At 34.7% G+C, this 21100-nt stretch overlaps 1 protein-coding gene across 1 annotated transcript in view; it reads right to left on the bottom strand.

Annotated features, from left to right (window-relative positions):
• TNKS (tankyrase) overlaps positions 1-21100 on the bottom strand; it is a gene marked incomplete at its 5' end in the record, with an annotated part of 143366 nt that overhangs the window by 102054 nt on the left and 20212 nt on the right. The window contains one exon of the mRNA XM_081081292.1: positions 192-287. Within this exon, the coding sequence (XP_080937418.1) occupies positions 192-287 (96 nt within the window). The remainder of the gene's footprint in view (positions 1-191; positions 288-21100) is intronic.

Genomic DNA, 21100 nt, shown 5'->3' with positions numbered 1-21100 from the left:
TTGTAAGAGCAAGCACAGCAATTAAATGAGACTGTTAATGTACCAAATCAATAATGAAGTAGAGATAATGGCACATATTTTTGTTGAGCTTAATCAGTAGAAACAAATAAAATTCAGTGCATAAAGATTTTTCTAAAATCAAGCCCGTAGTTCCACAGATGAACTAATTCGGTAGCTCTCGGTTTTCTTACCTGTAAGAACAGCTTTTGCTGAAGGATCTGCCAGGTCCAGGGCTGATTTCCCATCAGTGTTCCGAATGTTTGGATCTGCTCCGTGCTGCAGCAGCACTGTGCAGGGAAAGCAGAAACAGTATCTTACCTCAGGGATACAAAGATTATTTACTGGTAAGTGTCGTCTCGGCATGGTGTAGGCATACACATACATTGCACAATTTTTTTCTTTTTCAAGAAAAAAAAAAGAAGAAAGAAAAAGAACGGGGGGAAAAGCACTGCAGCAAAGGATCCTCTCTAGAGTAAAGCAAAGTTGGCAAGTTATGGTACAGTATTATCACATGACTTAACATCATAAACACGAAACCAGAAAAATCTTGCAACAGACAGTTTGGGTTTGCCTCCTTCTGGCAGCAGGATGGGGAGCTGTGTGCTCACTGCCTCACACTGTGCAATACGCTAACAGTGAACCTGCCCTATCTTTACTTCCACTGTGGCTGCTTGTTGCTGTTGCTGCTGCTGCTTAACTGCTGAATTTCCTAACACTTCCTCTTCTCAGAAGAGTTGTAATACTGTGCAAGCCTTTTAGTGGCTCACCGCTTACATATGAATCTCTCACCCTAACATACTGGCTTGCTTCCAAGAAGTTTCACAGACATAGTAATGCATGCAACTCTAGTCCCCTGCAGTCAAGCTGCAAAAAAGGAACTGCCTTCTACACTAATTCTTTCTACCGAAAGTGTTTAGAAACAGAAACTCAATCACTATAATAAATGCTAAGGAATAAATGTGGAACATGCTGTACTGGGTAGAACGTAGATAACGGGGGCTCCCAAAAGACAATCAATGTTTAAGTAAAATCCAGATATAATAATTTGTTAACCCCAAACATTTCTTAACTACATCTGATATGCGGGGCTGGGGAGAAGACCCAACCAATGGTTAAACTAATAAATATATTAAAAACTAGCCCAAATAAGCAAAGCTCAATCACAAGTTATTCTACTAGTTCAAATAGTTAAGATTTTGTGTACGCCTGGAGAGAACAGTTGTTACCACTTTACCACTATACTGTAGCATAAATTTAAAACAAAACAGAAATATTTCATTCAAATAAATATTTTAAAATGTGTTATATATAATGTCTAAAAACACCTACTGCTCATGAGTCCCAAATTTTCATTCATTAACAGTTCCATGTTAAAGTACTTACATTCTTTTGGAATATTCGGAAGGTGATCCTCTTCTGTTACTAAATAATAAGTCCTGCTATTTATGAAGCACTTCATCTCTCTTTAATGCACAGCAATCTAGTCAATGACTTTGTTATAACATACAAAGGAAGAGCCCTATCCAGAATTAGGACACAGCTGCTGGGCAGTATTTACCAGCATCTCCTGCATTAAATCTTTGGCACTCTCAGATTTGGGGAAGAAGAACTAGCCATGGCTTGAAAAGATACAGTGAGATTTTGCCAAAACTTTCTATATTATTTTATTCTCATTTATTTTATTCTTCATTAAGCAAGAACACAGTTATTGTTTACAAATTGACATAAGAGTAAGTAGAATAAAATAGCAAGTATCACAATATCAAACTCTAGCTACTTTCATCATAATGAATAAGCTTTCACAGCAATAATTTCTTTTTTTTATTTCAGGAAGAAACCCCAACATCAAGATTCAGCTTTTAAAGGGTCCTTATCATGAAGCGACTCATGTATCAAATGTAAAGCTGACAGCTATCGCAATATATTTATAGCAATATATTGCTGAGTGATTACAGACAAAGGTAGAAAAACAAAGAATTAACAGCTACCATGAAAAGCAGTTTTTTACTGCATACATCAAGAAATAGCCCTAGCCAGTTTGGTTCAGTAGATAGAGCACTGGCCTGAGGACTGAAAGGTCCTGGGTTCGATTCCAGTCAAGGGCACATGGCTGGCCTGTGGGCTTGATCCCCAGTAGGGGATGTGCAGGAGGCAGCTGATCAATGATTCTCTCATCATTGATGTTTCTATCTCTCTCTCCCTCTCCCTTCCTCTCTGAAATCAATAAAAATATTTTTTTAAAAAAGAAACAAAGCAATATGTTAACTGACATATTGGCTTGACAACAATATGATGGGAACTTTCATTTTGCAGCTTAATGAGTGGTAGAGGCAAAACACTGAAAGCCTGTTGTTCCTCCAAACGTCACTTAAAATCTCAATCTTTTTTGTTGTAACCAGGACCTCACCTATTATATCTTTACTATTTTGCAACAGAAACCTGCCATTAAAGTTTAGTTGCAGTATTGCTTTTCTTTAGGTGATAGATATTTAAAGGAGCAACCTTTTTACTAGAAATAACGTTTTTCTAAAGATTTCTGAGTCATACCTAACTCCTTCATTGGACCTGAACACAGAAACATCCACTGTAGAGTAATGTGCAACAAGGAAGAAGAAGCTGAATATTCTGAACCAGATGCTGATAACAAAATCCACATTAGAAAATATCTAACCATTTTTAATTCACCACATATGAGTTAAAAAACAATAACACACCAACAGAGTTAAGAGTTTTTAGGAGCAAGAAAGGTATCTAAAACTAGATCAGAGGGATCTAAACTTACCTAACTTTTATAAAAAGGGATTATTGAAAGGATTAAATGAGAACAAAAGTGGCATAATATGTATCAGCTAATAATAATATTTAAAACACATTTAAAAAAATGTAGACCCTGTTTGTACGCGCAACTCTATCACTAACTACTAATTTTGTCCTAAAACCAGATCTTCAGATCTTAACTTTGTCTGTAAAGGCCCAGACAGTAATAATTAGGGTCTACAGACCATATGGCCTCATTCTCAACTACTCATCCCTGCCTCAACTCCAATATTACAGGGGGAAAAGCAGCCACAGACAATACTTAAAAGAATGTGTGACTGTGTTTCAATAAAATTTTATTTAAACACACTGAAATATGAATTTTGTATAATTTTCATGTGTCACAAAACATTGTAGGTCTTCAAAAATCACTTAAAAATGTAAAAATAATTCTCAGCTTACAGGACATACAAAAAACAAGTTGGATGTAGCCCATTGATCATAGTTTCCCAATCCCGACCTTAGGCAGTGATATACTAGTACAAAGTGAAGTCTGTGGACTATTCTAGTCCCAGAACTTTTTGTAATCCACCTACATTGAGACAAACACAGAAATTAAGAGGAAGCATTTAGAATTATACATATCATTTTAAAATTACTTTTTCTAGTACTTCATTTTTATTATAGTTTACAAAATGATTGGCCTGCCATGCATTGGGGATAGGAAGAAAAAATGATTATCTACCACAGTCAGTTTGATACCACAGACAGTTTGAGAAGCACTGAGCCAGGGCACCTGTAAAAACTCTGGGCCTCAGTTCCCAGATCTCTGAAGTGAAGGAGTTGAACTAGGTAGATGATTTCTACATATCAAATCCCTGATAATGCTCGTTTAGAGTTACAGCCAAACACTTGAAGCATTAATATCTAATTTTTTTTTAAAAAAAGGAATCTTCTAATGCCAGAACAGCAGCACATACATGAGGCGAAGGTAACAACAATGGCTTTTAAAACTGCCCTTATGTCCTTGAAGTGGTGGCACGTAGGGCTCTTTATTCTGGATGCTTCAAAGTGCTTTCAAAGTTCTTAGTTACTAAAGTGAATAATAAAATGTGACTACTAGTACATAATATAATTAGAAATTCATCTTGTAAAAATCAATATAGTGACAGCACACTATTATCTTTTAAAGTAGCACAAATGTCTGAAGCAAAATTCCCAAACTATACAAACAATATACAGAGTAAAGTTTCAAAGAAAAACAAGGAAATTAAAATCTGAGTAACATCCAGTACATAAATTGAAGACTACTGTGGACATTGAAATCTCCTTGTACCAATTAGGGCATTATCAGACTTCAATCTCAAATGACTCGGCTGTATCCAGTGGTTCTACTGATGCACCTTCAATCCATTGATCTCCTTTTGATTTGAGAAGGATGGAGAAAATACAGCAGTTGGTACAAAAACAGATTGTTAAAACTAAGGTAGGTTCACAATATTCAAAATGTCATCTGCAAAAGGGCTTATGGCTAGAAGGACATGTGATTGTCCTATTTCTGGTGCAAGCGTTTAGCTACAGTGAGCCTGATTCAGAAAGCATGCCCTCAGCCTGTGACCAATGCGGTGGAGACTAAAATTGTTCCATTTAATTCCTCAAAACTGTTACATTTAAGCATTCACATCATTTTAATTCTTCCAAATAAAAATATTCCTACACATATGTAAATTCATCTTGTTAACTTCCTATAGAAGCATACAAAAATGCTATTATAAATTGCATTTAACTATAGAAATATTATTAACTGATTTAAGAAGATAGAAGTAAAAACAATGTGAATTGCCCAAACTAAAAATGTAACAAGCCTGTTAGGTAAATTATCAAAATGTGTTTTAGTATAGTTTTCACTTTAAAGTACTGTAAGTTCTTGGTTTGTTATGTGAATTTTAGAGCTACTTTAATGGTCTAAAACTGCTCCTCCTTACAATGATAGTAAATTTTAAAAGAAGTTACATTTAAGTTAAAATATGTTAAAATATCACTAGGTTTTAATTTATATAACAATTCATTTTATTTTAACTAGCAGGTTTTTTGGAACAAGTCTGTTTTCAAAGCTCAAACACAAATCTAATAAAAAATAAAACACAATATTTAAAAAACAACAACAAAACAGGAAAAGGCAAGTCACAGACTAGAACAAAACATCTGCAACAAATTTATGTGATAAAGAACTCAGATCCAGAATATACAATGAACTCCTACATATCATTAATAAAAAGACAATCAACCCAATTTGAAAAATGGGAAAAGACTACGATACTTCATAAAAAATATACAAATTACTAATACTTGAAACAAGTTCAACATCATTAGTCAACAGAGAAATGTAAATTTAAAAGACAGGCAATGCCAATTGTTAATGAGGATGAACTAAACTAGAACTCTCATACATTGCTGGGGGGCATATAAAATGGTGTGACCACTTTGGAGGTCAGTTTGGCAGTTTCTTATAAAGGTAAGTGTACATCATTACTGACCCTGCCAATTCTACTTTTAGGTATTTATCCAAAAGGGAAAAAGTGGTCTACACAAAAGACTTACACATGAATATTCATATGCTTCTCTATAATAGCAAAATATTTGAAACAATCTCAATATCCATCAACAGACAAAAGGTTAAGTAAATGATGGTATAGCTATACAACAGAATAATGCTCAGCAATAAAAAGAAATGAACCACTGATGCATACAAGAGGGATGAAATCTCTAAAACATTATGCTGAGCAAAAGAAGCCAGACAGTGAAGAACTTATTTCTAGAACGGAAAACTAATTTATAGTGACAGAAAACAGATCAATTCTTGCCTGGGGATGGTGAAAGGAAAGAAAAAAACTGACTACAAATGGGCACTAGAGAACTTTTTAGAAAGATGAAAATGTTCTATTATTTTGATTGTGGTGGTGGTTACAAGGGCATATACATTTGTCAAAACTCATCAATTTGTACACTTAAAATGGATGCGCTTTATTTTATTATCTCAAACTCATGTTATAATTCAATAAAATTGATTTTTTTAAAATTCAAGAGTGGTTTAACTGCAGATTAGAAAAATTAACCTGAAGAGAAAATTATTGAACTGTAAAAGATGTCAATAGATATTTCCAAGAATGCTGGCTGGAGAAATTATAATAGACAAAGCACAGAGTGAGAAGGTCTAACATGTTGTAATCAGTCTTAAAAAAAAAAAGAATAGAAAATACACACATATGTAAAGAGATATTGCCTAAGATTTTCACAGAACTAATAAAAGACACCAATTTATAGGTTCAAGAATCCCAAACAAGATAAACTCAAGAAAAAAAGTTATTATACATATAAATTAAGATCAACTACCATTTTAAAAAGCTCTTACAAGAGAGCATGTAAGTAATAGTATACAAAATAATGAGAGATAATTTGTGAACTATTCTAACTATAGTAGTATATATTAAATAATATAGCATATGTTAAGCAATAATTTAATTATGTTTCTATTTCCTTGTATATTGCAAAAGGCCATTATTCTGCAACTATAAAATATGCCACATTCCTATTCCTAGAAAAAACTTGACTTATGTAATATCAATTAAACAATGTTCTACTTTTAAAATTATTTTAAATAAATGGCAATAGTAAAGTAGATATATTCAAAGTTTTTCTACAATACTACTCTGCAACCAAGGTCTGGTTAGCCAAACCAAAGAAACTCTTTGATATAAATTTAATACTTATTTTCATTTAAAAAGTATTTTGGTTTCTCTTTACATTTTTAAAAGAATTCTCTTTAGTTATTAAGATCCAACTTTTTCACAGTAGTTTCCACCTCTATATAAACTAAACATTTAAATTCTTCAAATTCTAACATTCATAAGAGATAAACACTGGCTCTGTATAAAATTAAATTTGGTAGTCAAGAAAAATGATAAACTCCTCTTTTAACATACTCATGTTAATAGGTTTCTCTTAAGAACATAAGCTAGACATTTGATGCTCAGTGGTGTCTTTTTACTGAATGAGTATTGGCATTCACTGAGAGAAATAAGCTTCTTTCATTTTAACTAGTATCCTTTGGAGAAATCTCTGAGAACCTCATAATATGAAAGCATGGCTAATGTGACTGACTTATAAAGATCTTCTAAAATGGAGATTTAAGAACAGGTATTCTAGTAACATGAACAGAAAACTGAGCAAGCTGGGCTTCAGGAGAAAAGTTTTGTAGTAATGGTTCTGTGGTCTTAGCTTGGTCTTGTTAGACAAATAAACATAGGAAGTGATTTCCCACTAATCATATGTGGGCACCGGGTGCTTGGCTGATACCCCTTTCTACTTGTAATAAGTACAGGCTTTCTTTCTTCCTCTCCCCTTATACTGGCTCTTCAGCAATAGGCTTTCTGACAACTCATGCTGCAGTCACAGTCCTTTTTCTTTCATTGTCATCCTTTTTGGAGTGTGGTATAAGGATCAGAGGCAACTGGCACCACTGGCTTACCCTTCTTTTCACTGTCTATATGTAAGTAATAAACTATCTAAATCTAAGAGTGGCTTGTTGCTTCTTTACCGGTAAAATCAGTCAGGTCTTGGCTTGTCCTGCAGTGTATACTACAGTGGGGAGCTGTCCCATGCATTAAAGGATGTTTAAGAGCAACCCTGACCTCTATCTCCCCTGCTGTGACAACCAAATATGCTTCTAGACCAGGGGTGGGCAAACTTTTTGACTCAAGGGCCACAGTGGATTCTTAAATTGGACCGGAGGGCTGGAATAAAAGCATGGATGGAGTGTTTGTGTGAACTAATATAAATTCAAAGTAAACATCATTACATAAAAGGGTACAGTCTTTTTTTTCAATAGTTTTATTCATTTCAAATGGGCCGGATCTGGCCCGCGGGCTGTAGTTTGCCCACGGCTGTTCTAGACATTGCTAAATATCTGCTTAAGAGGCAAAATAGCTCCTGATTAAAACCACTCTCTTTAGGTTCTTAAAGGCCCACCACACCCACCCTCCTCACACATATACACACAAGGTATAATACGTGAAGGTCTATACTTCTTCCCACTGTCTGAACACTTTTATATATATATTGATTTTTAGTTTTATATAATAATTGATTTTTAGAGAGAGAGAGAGAGACATCAATATGATAGTGAAACATCAACTGGCTACCTAGCTCACAACCCAGGCATGTGCCCTGACGGGGAATCAAATCAGCAACCACTCAGTAAGCAAGATGATGGCCAATCAACTGAGCCACACCAGTCAGGGCTGAACAGTTCTGGGTTTCTGCATTTGATTTAATTTGAAGAAAGAGTTCTGTGGTTTAAAACATAATAGAAAATAAGTAAATACTAAATCAGTAAAGTACAATAGTAACTAATAAATAAGTTTCTAAAAAAATAATCATAAATAGTAATAAAAAATGACCTCCAAGGATCCTTCTAAATTTAAGATACTGTAATCTATGAATATATCTTTGAGTACTGACTTTTTCAATTAGAGGGTTTTTAATTAGTAAGGGAGAAAATACTTTAGCTAGCTTACACAACAGGAAAGTATATGAAAGAATATAGGTATCTCAGTTAAAGCAAATGCAAAAATGCATCCAAAAATTTATCCTGCTTCTGTCTATCCTATCTCTCGGCACCATTGCAACCCTCCCTTAGATACAAACACACACACCTGTATCATCTGAATCTTAATTTCAAACTCTCACTAAAGAGATTCTGGTCCGACTTGCCTCAATCTCTGGTTCTGGACTTCAAAAGTTTGGCCAAAGAAGGCAGAAGAGCCAATAAAAGTGAGGCATTAGTTCTTGTGCCGACACTTCAATGGGTCTCTATTGCAATAAGTATTATGTAGGTGTGTTTATTCATGGTAAATTAATAAGTTTACAAAAAGTATACTATCTCTGAGTGAAAGATTTGGGACTTCCATTTTTTATTTTACACATTTCTATACTGTTCTGTTTATAACACATGTGTATTATTTTTCCAATAAGAGAGAAATGAGAGAGAGAATTCTTTTCAGACAGAAATTATCTTTATGCATGCTGTTTAAGTATGTTTGCCAAAATAATACTTGTCTTAAAACTGCTACTTAAAGTAATTAATTTGTATCCAATGGAGAAATAATTGGATTGTTCTTCCTGTCAAGTGAACAACATTAAATAGGGTGACAGCGTTAGACAAATAAGACCAATATATAAAAAAATCCATTAATTTAAAATCTGTGATGATTCAGAGGCTGTAGAAATAAGCCTTAAGTAAAATAGTCAAGAAGTAATTTTCTACTGTGTAAAAGTCAAGGTTTTTAAGACAACATTTTAGTCTCTGCCTTTCATACAAAAGTCACCAACAATTCAGAATTCTGGCTACATCTGGGGCTAGCTTACTTGTGATACATTACTTAATTTCACCTCAGTGTATACTTTGACTATAATGTGCCTCAATAGATAGATACCCACTTATAACTTTTCCCTTGTACTTCACTGGAAAAAATAAGACAGCATTCAGTTTTTTAAATTCTCTACTAACTCTGATTCACTTACTAATGGCAATATGCCATGGCTACGGTGAAAAGCAAAGCTGTGGCCCAGAGCTGGTCCTCTGGAACCAGACTGTGTGGGTTAGAATCCCAGCTCTGTCTCCTCCTCATTTTGGGACCCTAGGAAGCTACTTCATCTCTGTGTGCTTCCTCTACGTTAAGTCAGAAGATAATAATAGTATCTACCTCACAGGTTATTAGGAGGACAAAACAAATAATATTTGAAGAGCTCTTAGAACAGTGGCCAGCATATAGTAGGCATGAGTATAGAAGAATTTTTAAAAGAGACATTAGAAAATATATGATCACGCACTCAAAAAATTAATCCAAGTAAATAAAATTTTACTGAATTTATGTGGGAGAGCTGTTTTGCTTTAAAAAAAAGATTTTTTTTAATTATTATAGAGAGAGGAAGGGAAATGGAATGGAACCACGACCTCCTGGTTCATGGGTTGACGCTCAACGACTGAGCCACACCGCCTGTGTGGGAGAGTTGTTCTTTATGACCAAACTTTGACATGAAAATTTATAATTAAAAAATCCCTCAATTAAATGTTGTTCCTACTGTCAAGTTTTCCTAGAAATATATAAAATCAAGATTTTAAAAAATATATATATTTTTAGGAAATTGAGAATATTTTAAAAGGCCATTCCATCTTGAGTAACTTAGATATAGATTATTCTATGTTCAATATTCCATAATACATTCAAATCAATTTTATACACTTTTTACAATAGTGAGTTAAGCCAGTCCACAATATATTTGTGAAATCAGCATTATCTACTTACACAAACCACAATGCACTGGAAGATAAAGTAGGCACTGGAATAAATATGAGAATGATTATAATAAATCCTATGTCTCTACATAGAAATCCCCCAGTCTAGTCCAAAAGAAAATACTGTCCAGGAGTCAGACAAACCTGGGCTTTAGAATGCTCCTCTGTCCTTAGCAATTGTCTGACCTGAGGCAAGTTACTTCGCCTCTGTCAATCACACTTTTCTCTTTCATTAAACACCACCTACTTCTGAGGATTGCAGTTATAATTAAATGAGACAATATATATATATAAACCTAGGTTGGTACTTGGTGCATAACAGGGACTCAATAAATCCCCTGTCCCTTCAACCAGGATTTTTCATCTACTTTCAAAAATAGAATCATATACACAGAGAATGGTAAAAGAAGATATCTGTTGGGTTGAAATAAAGACAAACTGGCAACAGTCCTAGGAGCAATGAATTCACTTGTGCTAAGTCAATTATTGTTTTATGCTCCCTTTTATTTAGGGAGAGATTACTTTTTCTGTAACTTGACTAGATTCAGCTAAGTGAAACACTAATAAGAAATTAAGCAGATAAATTTACAGTCTACATAAGTTTATTACATGATCACAAAGTTTTTACTGTTCTGAGGGACAATGACTATATGAAAAAAGATGCTTCCAACCTGTTTCTGGGAGAGCCTTTCTGAATCATTCCTTAAATTGTTAACTCCACCTGCCCTCTCTCAAGGCCTCAAGACTTTACTAGTATTCCATGCAAACTCTCCATTAGTTTTAAAACATTAAGACCAATTAAAATAAGTTTTAATGCTACTAGTTACTGGGTTTAAAATTAAACATATAAAAGCATTTTTTGCAAGTAACATAGGACTGGACCTGTACCATAACATTCTGATTCTGCTTTGAACTTCAGTTTCTTAAGAAATTATCTCACAATTATTACTAGTATTCCCCTATATCTCTGAGAACTGATACAACAGCTTGAAACTTAAATATACTGTTGTACTTTCAATTTGAAGGAGCCAAAGAATAGAACTCTTAATTTTTCATTTCTTGAGAAATTTACTAAATAATTTTTAAATAATTAGTTTTCTTTTCTTGGATTTAATAAATTATCCTATTAGCAATTATTCTTAGTGACAGTATTCAATCACATTTTTTATATCCCACCTCAGCTCCTTTCCCCTATGCTGAGGAGAAAAAGACTGTCTTTTTTTTTTTAACGTAATCCCTCCTCTACTTTCGCTTCTCTCATTCCAAGTGCATTACAATTCTGGCAGCTTGAAGAACTATCTGCTCATAATTAATTTGCTTTAAAAATATTAATCATTATTCATACCTATGCTCAGTCATAGCCAATCACTATAACTTCATACTTCAGCTATTAAAATATTTGTGGGGAAAATGTCGGTTACACTATAATTTCCCATTATCCTATCTGCAACATCCCCACTGAATAGGTTAAAAGACCTAAATTGCAATGGGGGGGTGTGTGATTTTATGTCTTATTAAATCAGAATTCAAGTTGACGACATTACAAAGGATACGAAACAACGGATATAACACTAATTCACATTGATGGAAAGAAAGAGCAGCATATGGTAACTGCCAACTAGTCAGTCACTCAGCTTTTACAGTGTCAGTATACAAACCTGATCTATGAGAACACCTGGCTGTTACCACCCAAGGGAAAAGAGAGTGGAAGGAAACAAGCATTTACTGGGGCTCTTCCTGCTTTTTTACTTCACTATCTTCCCATAACAACCCGAAGCAGTAGGTATGATGCTCACTGAGCTTCAAGGCAACTAAATTATTTGTGCAAGATCAGTTTTTAAATCACATAATGGAATTCATACCTACTTCTAAACTCATTTAATTTCTATCGTATCCTTCTAGACAAGTGCAAGCCAAGGTCATCCCCGAACTGTAAAATTCAAGTTTTCCCCCCTGATGTGAATTCTGAAAGGCATATATTGGTCATAAATACCTTATCTACTCCTATGGCCAATACTCTCTTCGTATCTCATCAAACAAGCCCCTGTGGGAAAATGTGAAACCACAACTTGGAAATGACATGGAAAACAATCCATGACAGCTAGGGTTCCATTTTAGGTGAGCCACTAGAATATTTCCATATTTCCCACTCTTGTTCCCTCAATCCTCATGCTCAAACATGTTCTTTTCAAAAGGCCAACAACACAAAGCTGTGCCCCAAACAGGCCAAATAAAATAAATTCCCTCTATCTCTAATCACGATTACTTATATCAGAGCAAATTTTGAAATTTTTAGAGGTTTGACATAAAATAAATATTTGGACACACAGTGGGATTTCTTAATGTTTTACTTATACTGTCATATCCGAGGGCAGAATGAAACTCACAGTGAGATTTACATTCTTCATCCTGGGTTCCGTTAAAAACCCTAACACTCACCCCATTTTAAAGACAATCAACAGATTCCAATAATTAAAAGAACAAAGCGAGTACATAATATATTTTTTAAAGCCTGAAATTGCAATTATTATACTTTACAACTTTCTACTTTGGTCAGCTGGGAAGGAGTGAGAAGGACTCAACAAATCTTTATCATCAATCTGGACCTCCTCTGAAATCTCAGTTACTGCAGAACTGCACAAAGTGAGGACACAGTCCTAATACGAAACGAGTTTCAGATAACATGATAACCTGTAAAGTGAGAACTGACTGAGTTACATGAGCCATTTGCCTCAAATACCATTTTCATACAACCTCAAACTTAAGCCAGGCATCTCACTGAAATCCACAGATTGTTCTGAGCCATCATGGTTAGCCTAGAAGTAAATGCAAATGTATAAATAATTCCTTTAATGGGCAGATTGAGCAATAAGCAAAGCCTTTTATCACTTTAAAAAAAATAAATGTGGGTTTTTTTTTCTTCTTCTTCTTCTTTTTTAAACAATTTCTCCCTCTCTCCCTTCCTACTTTAAGTACCTTTGACTTACTTCTTAAGGCCTTAGGAGAATAAAGGTATGCATACTGGTGTTTTTCTGGTTATTCTAATAAAATGCAATATACAAATATGAAACTCAACACACATATTTGCCACCATTATCCAGAATGTCTACTTAAGTAGTCCCAAATTTATTAGGTAAATGAATAAATATTCTAACCTTCTTGAAAACAGCTGAAGATAAACAGGCAAGTCATCAAAATAATGGTGCTCACTATCAGAGGGGATTATTTCAGAGGGGAAAAATTACTAGCATTCTTGGCTTGTCTTCTCCTTTGTAAGTATACAGGTATGGAATTTTGCCAAGTTTTACTTTTTTATGAAAATACTACATTGAGACTTTTAAAAGAAGATCCCAATTCAATTTTTATATGGAAAAATGCAGTTAAAAATGCCAAAGGAAGGTATTCTGGCAGGATAAGGGAAATGAGACTATAATGAAACAAAAGCCAGTGAATCAAATTCTCAAGGCGTTGCTGAATTTTCAATGAATTTTTATGAAGAGTAAGGAAGGTGTGGGAAATGATTTTTCTTAGTCTAGCTCATTTATGGATGACATATGGATAGATAATATGACAGACTAAATAAAGAGCCCTGGCCCTGCCGGAGTAGCTCAGCTGGTTAAGTGTCCTCCTGTGAACCAAAAGGTTGCTGGTTCAATTCTTGGTCAGGACACATACCTAGGTTAAGAGTTCGATTCGTGGTCAGGGCACCTATGGAAGGCAACCAATCAATGTAACCCTCCCTCCTTCTAAGCATGTCCTTTGGTGAGGATTAAAAAAAAAAAAATTAAACTTGCTTTTTAAAAAATATTTTTAAAGAGTCCTAATGTTGAGTTCTCCAACAGCCACAATTTCTTTAGCTTTTATTAAGAATCTGTGGCTTTCCAGAATTTATGCTAAAATAATTAAGGTTTAAACTTATATTTACTAGTAATGAAAGGGATAGTCATTAAGTAATGTTTATAAAACAATTTAAAAATCAAAAATAGTCTAAATTGCCTAAAGTAGGTGACTGATTTAAAAAATAATGGTTATCTATATATATAAAAGGCTAAGTGTCTGTCCATCCGACTGGTTGCTATGAGGGGGACTGATCACCAGGGGGCAGACGCTTAACACAGGAGCTGCCATGACGCGCACTGGCCATTTAAAAATAAACGGCACTATGGAACTGGTGCCAACAAACCAACACTCAGCTTCCCCCAAGTGGGACACAGGCCCTGCCACCACCCTGGAGCAACACCCCACCTTATCGCTGCCAACACTGCCAAGACCCCATGGCGCAAAATGTGGCCCACAGCCCAGCCCACCCGGAAATGGTTGCTGTGGGCACCAGGTAATGACATCATGTAGCAATGCCCAGCTTCCTCTCCCTAGTGACTAGCCCACTTGGAGTTTCTTCAGCCCAGGAACATGACTTGCTTTATAGCCAGGTGCAAACATTTTACACTTTAACCAAATGTTTGTGAAGCGTTTTCCCGTGACTCATCTCATTTGATCCTCACAGAAGTCCTGGAGTAGACAGATAGGAAACTCAGTAGAATCCTATTTTCTTTTCATTAGCGAGATGCAAATAGCAATAATAAAATATTTCTTCTAATTAATTTCCTTTCAATGTGCATGAATCTGTGCACCAGGATACTAGTTTCTATATAATCCTTCACAGCCCTTAAAAATGAGATTAGATAGAAATATTCACTGATAATGAAGTATGTTCACAACACAATGTGAAAAAATGAGAAAACAAACTATGCATGGAATGATCCTAGTTTAATTTTAAAAAGGACTATGTGCACAGGTACAATGAGTCTACCAGCACTGTCTAACAGAACTTACTGTAATGATAGAAATTTCTATATCTGAACTCTGTAATAAGATAACCAAGAGACAGATATGGTTATTAAACCCTTGAAATGTGGCTAGTACTACAGAAGAACTAAATTTTAATTTTTTTAAATTTTAATTAATTTTCATTTAATGGCTATAATATTGGATAGGCTAGGTCTAAACAGACATATAACAAAGTCTGACAGTTTTCTTATTTTTCCTTAATGAACATCTATTACTTCTAATAATATTGTTAAGACAAAACTAGAAAATTATTAATCTTTGATATACTATACTTACACTACAGAAGATAAGAATATACCAGAGGCAGTTCAGCACTGATCCTACCTTCTGTTCCCCCACCCCAAGTTCCAGGACTTTTATCAAAGGACAAGTAACCATGGAAGTGATCAGGTAATTTAAATTAACACAGAGTTTGTACAAGGAAAGTAAATATATCTTTCTAGATAGCAGATATACAAAATGGTATTATAAGGAAATTATGAGAGGGATATTACTTTAGGACTGAGTTATAATAATAAAAAAAGTTTAAGTTTCAGTAAATAGATTATTTTGGAACTTTGTTTTTATTTTAATTTTTTTGTAAAACTAGGTAAAGTAAATCTACCACTGTAAACTTGCTAAATATTAGATGATCTAAAAAGCTAAAGTAAGAATAAAGAAGAATTTGTTTGACAGACTTAAAGAATGAACTTTTTTATGCTTAAATAAATGTACTCTTTGTTTTCCTTTATTGATCAAGGCATTACGTATGTGTCCTTATCCTCCCATTGCCCCTCGACCCTCATGCCCTCATGCCCTCACCCGCCCTAGTGTCTATGTCCATTGGTTAGGCTTATATGCATGCATACAAGTCCTTTGGTTGGTCTCTCCCTCTTACCCCCACCCTCCCCTATGTTCCCTGAGGTTTGACTGTCTGATCGATAAACATACTCTTAATCTCACTAAGCAGAGAGAATTTTTAGTTCTCAATTAAGAAGAGATTTCTTTTATAACAACTCTATATCAGCTCTATAGAAGGTGGCAAACTAACAACCTTCTCCTTTCTTCACTGGTAAATGGTAGGGAATTTGAATCATTAGCCTCAGGCATAGGATGAAAATATTATTAAAATTATTTAGCTAAGTACTTTGAGGTGCCTCATGGGAAAACTTTTCATTATTGTGTATCATCTATCCACAGTAATTTTGGGTAAATTTACCAGCGTCACCTTTTGCTCTCTTCTTCCTCCCTACCTCAACTCCTCAGTTCCTAACAGGAGCAACTCTCATGGGTTTAATCTGCAAGTAACAACAACAAATGTTTGACTGCCCATTCTTTATATAAAAAGTCCATGGTAACCAGAAGTCAATGCTTGATTAGAATCACCATTCAACAACCCATCCTAATGAAGAACAGTAATGATTTGACAAATGGCAGATAATGTGACACAATTTATATCTGACTATAAAACGTGTTTTATATTTGTATTTGAATATGGGAGCGTTGGACATACTGCAAATTCACATTAAAATGAAAGAACCTCAAAATATCATCTAATCAAGAAGAAATAGAAAATTACTCAGCTTCATCACCCACACCAACACAGACTAGTGCAAAAAATCTAGAAAGAACTGAGCCGCCATCTTGTGAATTTGTCATTCCACACACATTTCTTGAGTATACAATTAGATACCAGTGATAGAAATGAGAACAGAAGAAGGAATAAGATTGTTAGTTCCCTACCACAGAGAACTAACAATCTATCAGGCAAAAAGAACCAAGTAAGACCTAAGCAGAATACTACAGGAGCATATAAAAAGGTACTAACTTATTTGGAGCATGTTCAAGTTCACACCTTACATGACTCGGTTTAAGAGACTATTACCTGGTCCTACAGCCAAATTAGAAAGTAAATATATTTTTATTACAGCAACTGTAATTTAATTCATTACTATATATGTATCAATTGCATATGCTAATTAATAAGAAGGAAGGTATTTTATACTGTATTTTGGACCCTGGTTCACTTGGGGATTACCTCCAAGATATACTTTTCTCAGATAAGTCATTGCTCTTAAATAATTTCTTTATTATTTATCTTTAGTGATGAATTTAATTTCATAAATAATGTGTTATCAGTCAGGGTAGTCTAGATTATGCTGCTATAACAAAGTGCTCCAGAATTTCATAGGCTTATTAGCAAAAAAAGTTCATTTCTTGCTCACAATACAAGTTGAGAAAATGACAGCAGGGGAGTTTCCTTAACTCACAGGCCCAGACACTGAAGAGGGCTCTGGGTTAAAATGTGACACCCTAAATAACCAAGATAAGAAAATACAAAATATGGTAACTGTGCTCTTATTCTTAACACTTCTGCTCAGAAGTTACATATTTTGTTCCCACTCACATTTTGTTAGGGAAAAAAGGGGAAGTAAATGTATTTAGTGGACAAAGGACTACTATATTTCTAGACTAGTCCTTGCCCATGTGGTGTGACTGAGTTGCTGAGCATCTACCCATGGCCCAGAGGTCATGGTTCCATTCCCAGTCAGGGCATATGCCTGGGTTTCTGCTCAATCTCCAGTAGGGGGCATGCAGGAGACAGTCTATCATGATTCTCTCTGATCTTTAATGTTTCTATCTCTCCCTTCCTCTCTCTGAAATCAATAAAAACATTTTTTTAAAAAAAGAGTAGTCCTTGATATTTTAAACTGCTCAGACTTCCTGTCTCAATACTATGGGAATATGAAAAGCTATGAGAATTCTACCAAAGTCAATGACATGAAGAAATAGCTCAAAAAACATCTACATGTCTTTTGATCTCAGAAAACAGAGGGAAAGCATAAACCAAAAAAAAAAAGAGAGAAATGTTTAACTATTAGGAATTAATGAGTGCTCCTTTATGGAATGATTCAGGCAACACAGAAATAACCGTGCATTTTAGGTAATTATTTTCTAATTAAACAAGGTATACTTGACTTTACTCATAAATCTTAAATATAAGCCACATAATATGTTCAATTTTTCATTATGGAGTAGCTTATTCTTTCATTTTAATTAAAAAAATATATCCTAAACAAGTTATTATAAAGCACTTCAGAGACCCTTAAACCAAAAAACGGCTTTCTGCATTTCCGCAATGTAATTAAAACTATAATCTTACTTCACTAGAAACTGTTTTTAACCTAAAAATAATTGTCTAATAAAAATCTTACTTTATTATTCCAATGCTAGTGAGACACCAAATACATTTGTATTTAACTGACAAATTGGGTTTTACCAAAAATAAAATCCTTTGCTTGTCTAAAGATACCACTAAGAAAACGAAAGTCAAAGTACTGACTGGGAGAAAGCATTTAAAATACACACATCAAACAAAGATCCACGTCCATAACACAAAAGAGTTCTCACAAGTCAACAATAATAATACCCCCCCAAAAGGTCAAAAGATCTGAACTGAGACCACCCAAAGAATAAATATACACAAATGACCAGTAGTCACATAAAAATATGCTCATCACATTCAAACATTAGAGTTTCTTATCAGGTTCAACATATACTTATCATTCCATTCAGCAATTCCATTCTTAGGCATCCACTCAAAAAATGAAACAATATGTTCACACTAAGACCTATAAACCAATGTTCACAGAAGCCTTCTTCAGAACACTCAGAAACTGGAAGCAACCCAACATCCACCAACTGTGCTACATCCATATGATAAAACACTATACATCATCAACAAATAGGAATGAACTACTAAGGTACACAATAATATATACTAACAAACTTTTAGCTTAAACAGACCGAGAAAAAAATAAGACTCAAATAACTAGAATCACACATGAAAGGGGTGCATTACTCCCAAGCTTACAGAAATAAAAGTGTTATAAAGGAATATTATGAACGGTATGGAAAAACTGGGTAGGCACATGCAAAAGAATGAAGTTGGACCCTGTATTTCACATCATATACAAATATTAACTCCATATGGATCAAAAGACCTAAAAATAGAGCTAAAACTATAAAACTCTTAGAAGAAAATAAGGAAAAAGCAGACTTAACTATTAATCAAATCACCAAAACTAAAAAATTTTTTTTTTGCTTCAAAAGCCACTATCAAGCAAGTGAAAAGACAACACAGAGTGGAAGAAAATATTTGCAAATCATCTATCTGGTAAGAAACTTATATCTAGAATATATTAAAAAAAAAAAACTCTTACAACTCAATAACAAAAAGACAATCCAATTTAAAAAATGAACAAAGGATATAAGTAAACATTTCTCCAAAAAATTGTGTACCAATAGCCACAACTAGCACATGAAAAGATGCTTGGCAAACCACCATGAGGCTCTGGCACAGAATAAACATTTTACTCTGAGTTGACACAGAGAATACTACAGTGGGGATACAGGGCAAGATAAGGTAGACAAGGTTCCTGTGTTTCTAATTCAGGCACAGAATAGAAATAGAGTACACACAGAGATGGAAACAAGCAAATAAATATCTACACTAATAAAAGAGAAATATGCAAATTAACCATCACCCTGTCACTCCGCTACACCCACCAGCCGATCAGAGCGACTATGCAAATCAACCCAACAAAGATGGCGATTAATTTGCATATGCAGGCACGGAGCAAAGACTGAAGATGACTGAAGATGGCAGCGGCCACGGAGCTGGAGCAAGCAGGAGGCTTGGGTTGCTCCCGGTGACAGAGGAAGCCAAGCTTCCCGCTGGCCCTGGACTCCGCTCAAGGAGGGGCTAGGGGCCTGGGCTCCGCTCAAGGAGCTGGGGAAAAAAGAAAAAAAAGAAAAAAAAAAAGGAGGGGCTAGAAGCAGCTAGAGCAGAGAAGCCAAGCCTCACTGCTGCGGCCGAACCAAAGGCCTGGGTCCTGGGTGCCGGAGGTAAACCGGTGCCAGCAGCTAGGGGAAGGAAGGCCTATTGCATGAAACTTCGTGCAACAGGCCACTAGTATAACTAAACAAATATATAATATCAGGTAATAAGGGCTATGAATTACAATGAAACATGGTTAGTAAAACAAGATATGGTTAAAGAAACCAGACAAGCAGGGCAGGGTAAGAAATTATGACAGCACTGTCTACACAGATATTACATTAAGGTGCTTTACTTGCATTCTCTTCATTTAAACTTCTTAACACCTATATGAAGTAGTTATTACCCCCATTTTAATAGCTAAAGAGAATAAGTAATTTGCTCAAAGACCCAGGTATCTTTGACTTAATGCCACTGAGTGTAATTTAATGCGGGGGATGAGGACACATTTGTAATACCTTAACTAATAAAGAGAGAGAGAAAGGAAGGAAGGAAGGAAGGAAGGAAGGAAGGAAGGAAGGAAGGAAGGAAGGAAGGAAAGAAAGAAAGAAAGAAAGAAAGAAAGAAAGAAAGAAAGAAAGAAAGAAAGAAAGAAAGAAAGAAGAAAGAAAGAAAGCTATTTTTTTAAAGTTTTAATTATTAGATTTTAAGTAGCAGTTTGAATTTTGGGCTCCCAAGAATTATTTGAAAGAAAAGAGAAAGAAAAAGAAAACAAGTGGCAGGAACTTTATTTCTCTAAAATAATGTCACTTGCTCTATTCAGTCTTTCTTACACCCCAAAAGCTAAAGCACTGCTCTTTATGAAGAGAATTACAATTTAATCCTTCTCTTCTATTCTTTTTAGAAGGTATTCCACTGTCTTCAAGCTTTCAAAGTTGTAAATGGAAAGTTTTATCTCCTTTTTTCCCCTTTGTAGGCAACTTATTCTTTCTACAGGGAAAAGTTCATACATCTTCCTCAGTGTTTCTTCTCATCAATACAGCATGAAACTCCATAAGCCATTTCAATCTCAAGACCCAAGTTTTTCTCTGCTTATCATTTAATTATTATTAATCTCTACATTGGTTATTTCTTCCTCCTCCCCACCCCCTACCTTCTGGAACTTATACATATGTAAGGTTTTAAAATAATGTTGACTTCTTGGGTTTACTTATTTCTTCCTTTATGATTTCTGTATTGGGGGACATTTCTCACAAATGGTCTTCCAGACAACTAACACAGTCTTTCTTTAATTTATCTATTGAATTTTCTATTTTAGAAAAAAAAATTAGATATTTTTTGGTCCCAGGAAGTTTCTTTCATACTACACTTTTATTTCC

Source organism: Myotis nattereri, assembly GCF_964212035.1.
Source record: "Myotis nattereri genome assembly, chromosome: 2".
Taxonomy (NCBI): domain Eukaryota; kingdom Metazoa; phylum Chordata; class Mammalia; order Chiroptera; family Vespertilionidae; genus Myotis; species Myotis nattereri.
The sequence above is the reverse complement of the archived record's forward strand: the minus strand, read 5'-3'. Positions and strand labels throughout refer to the sequence as shown.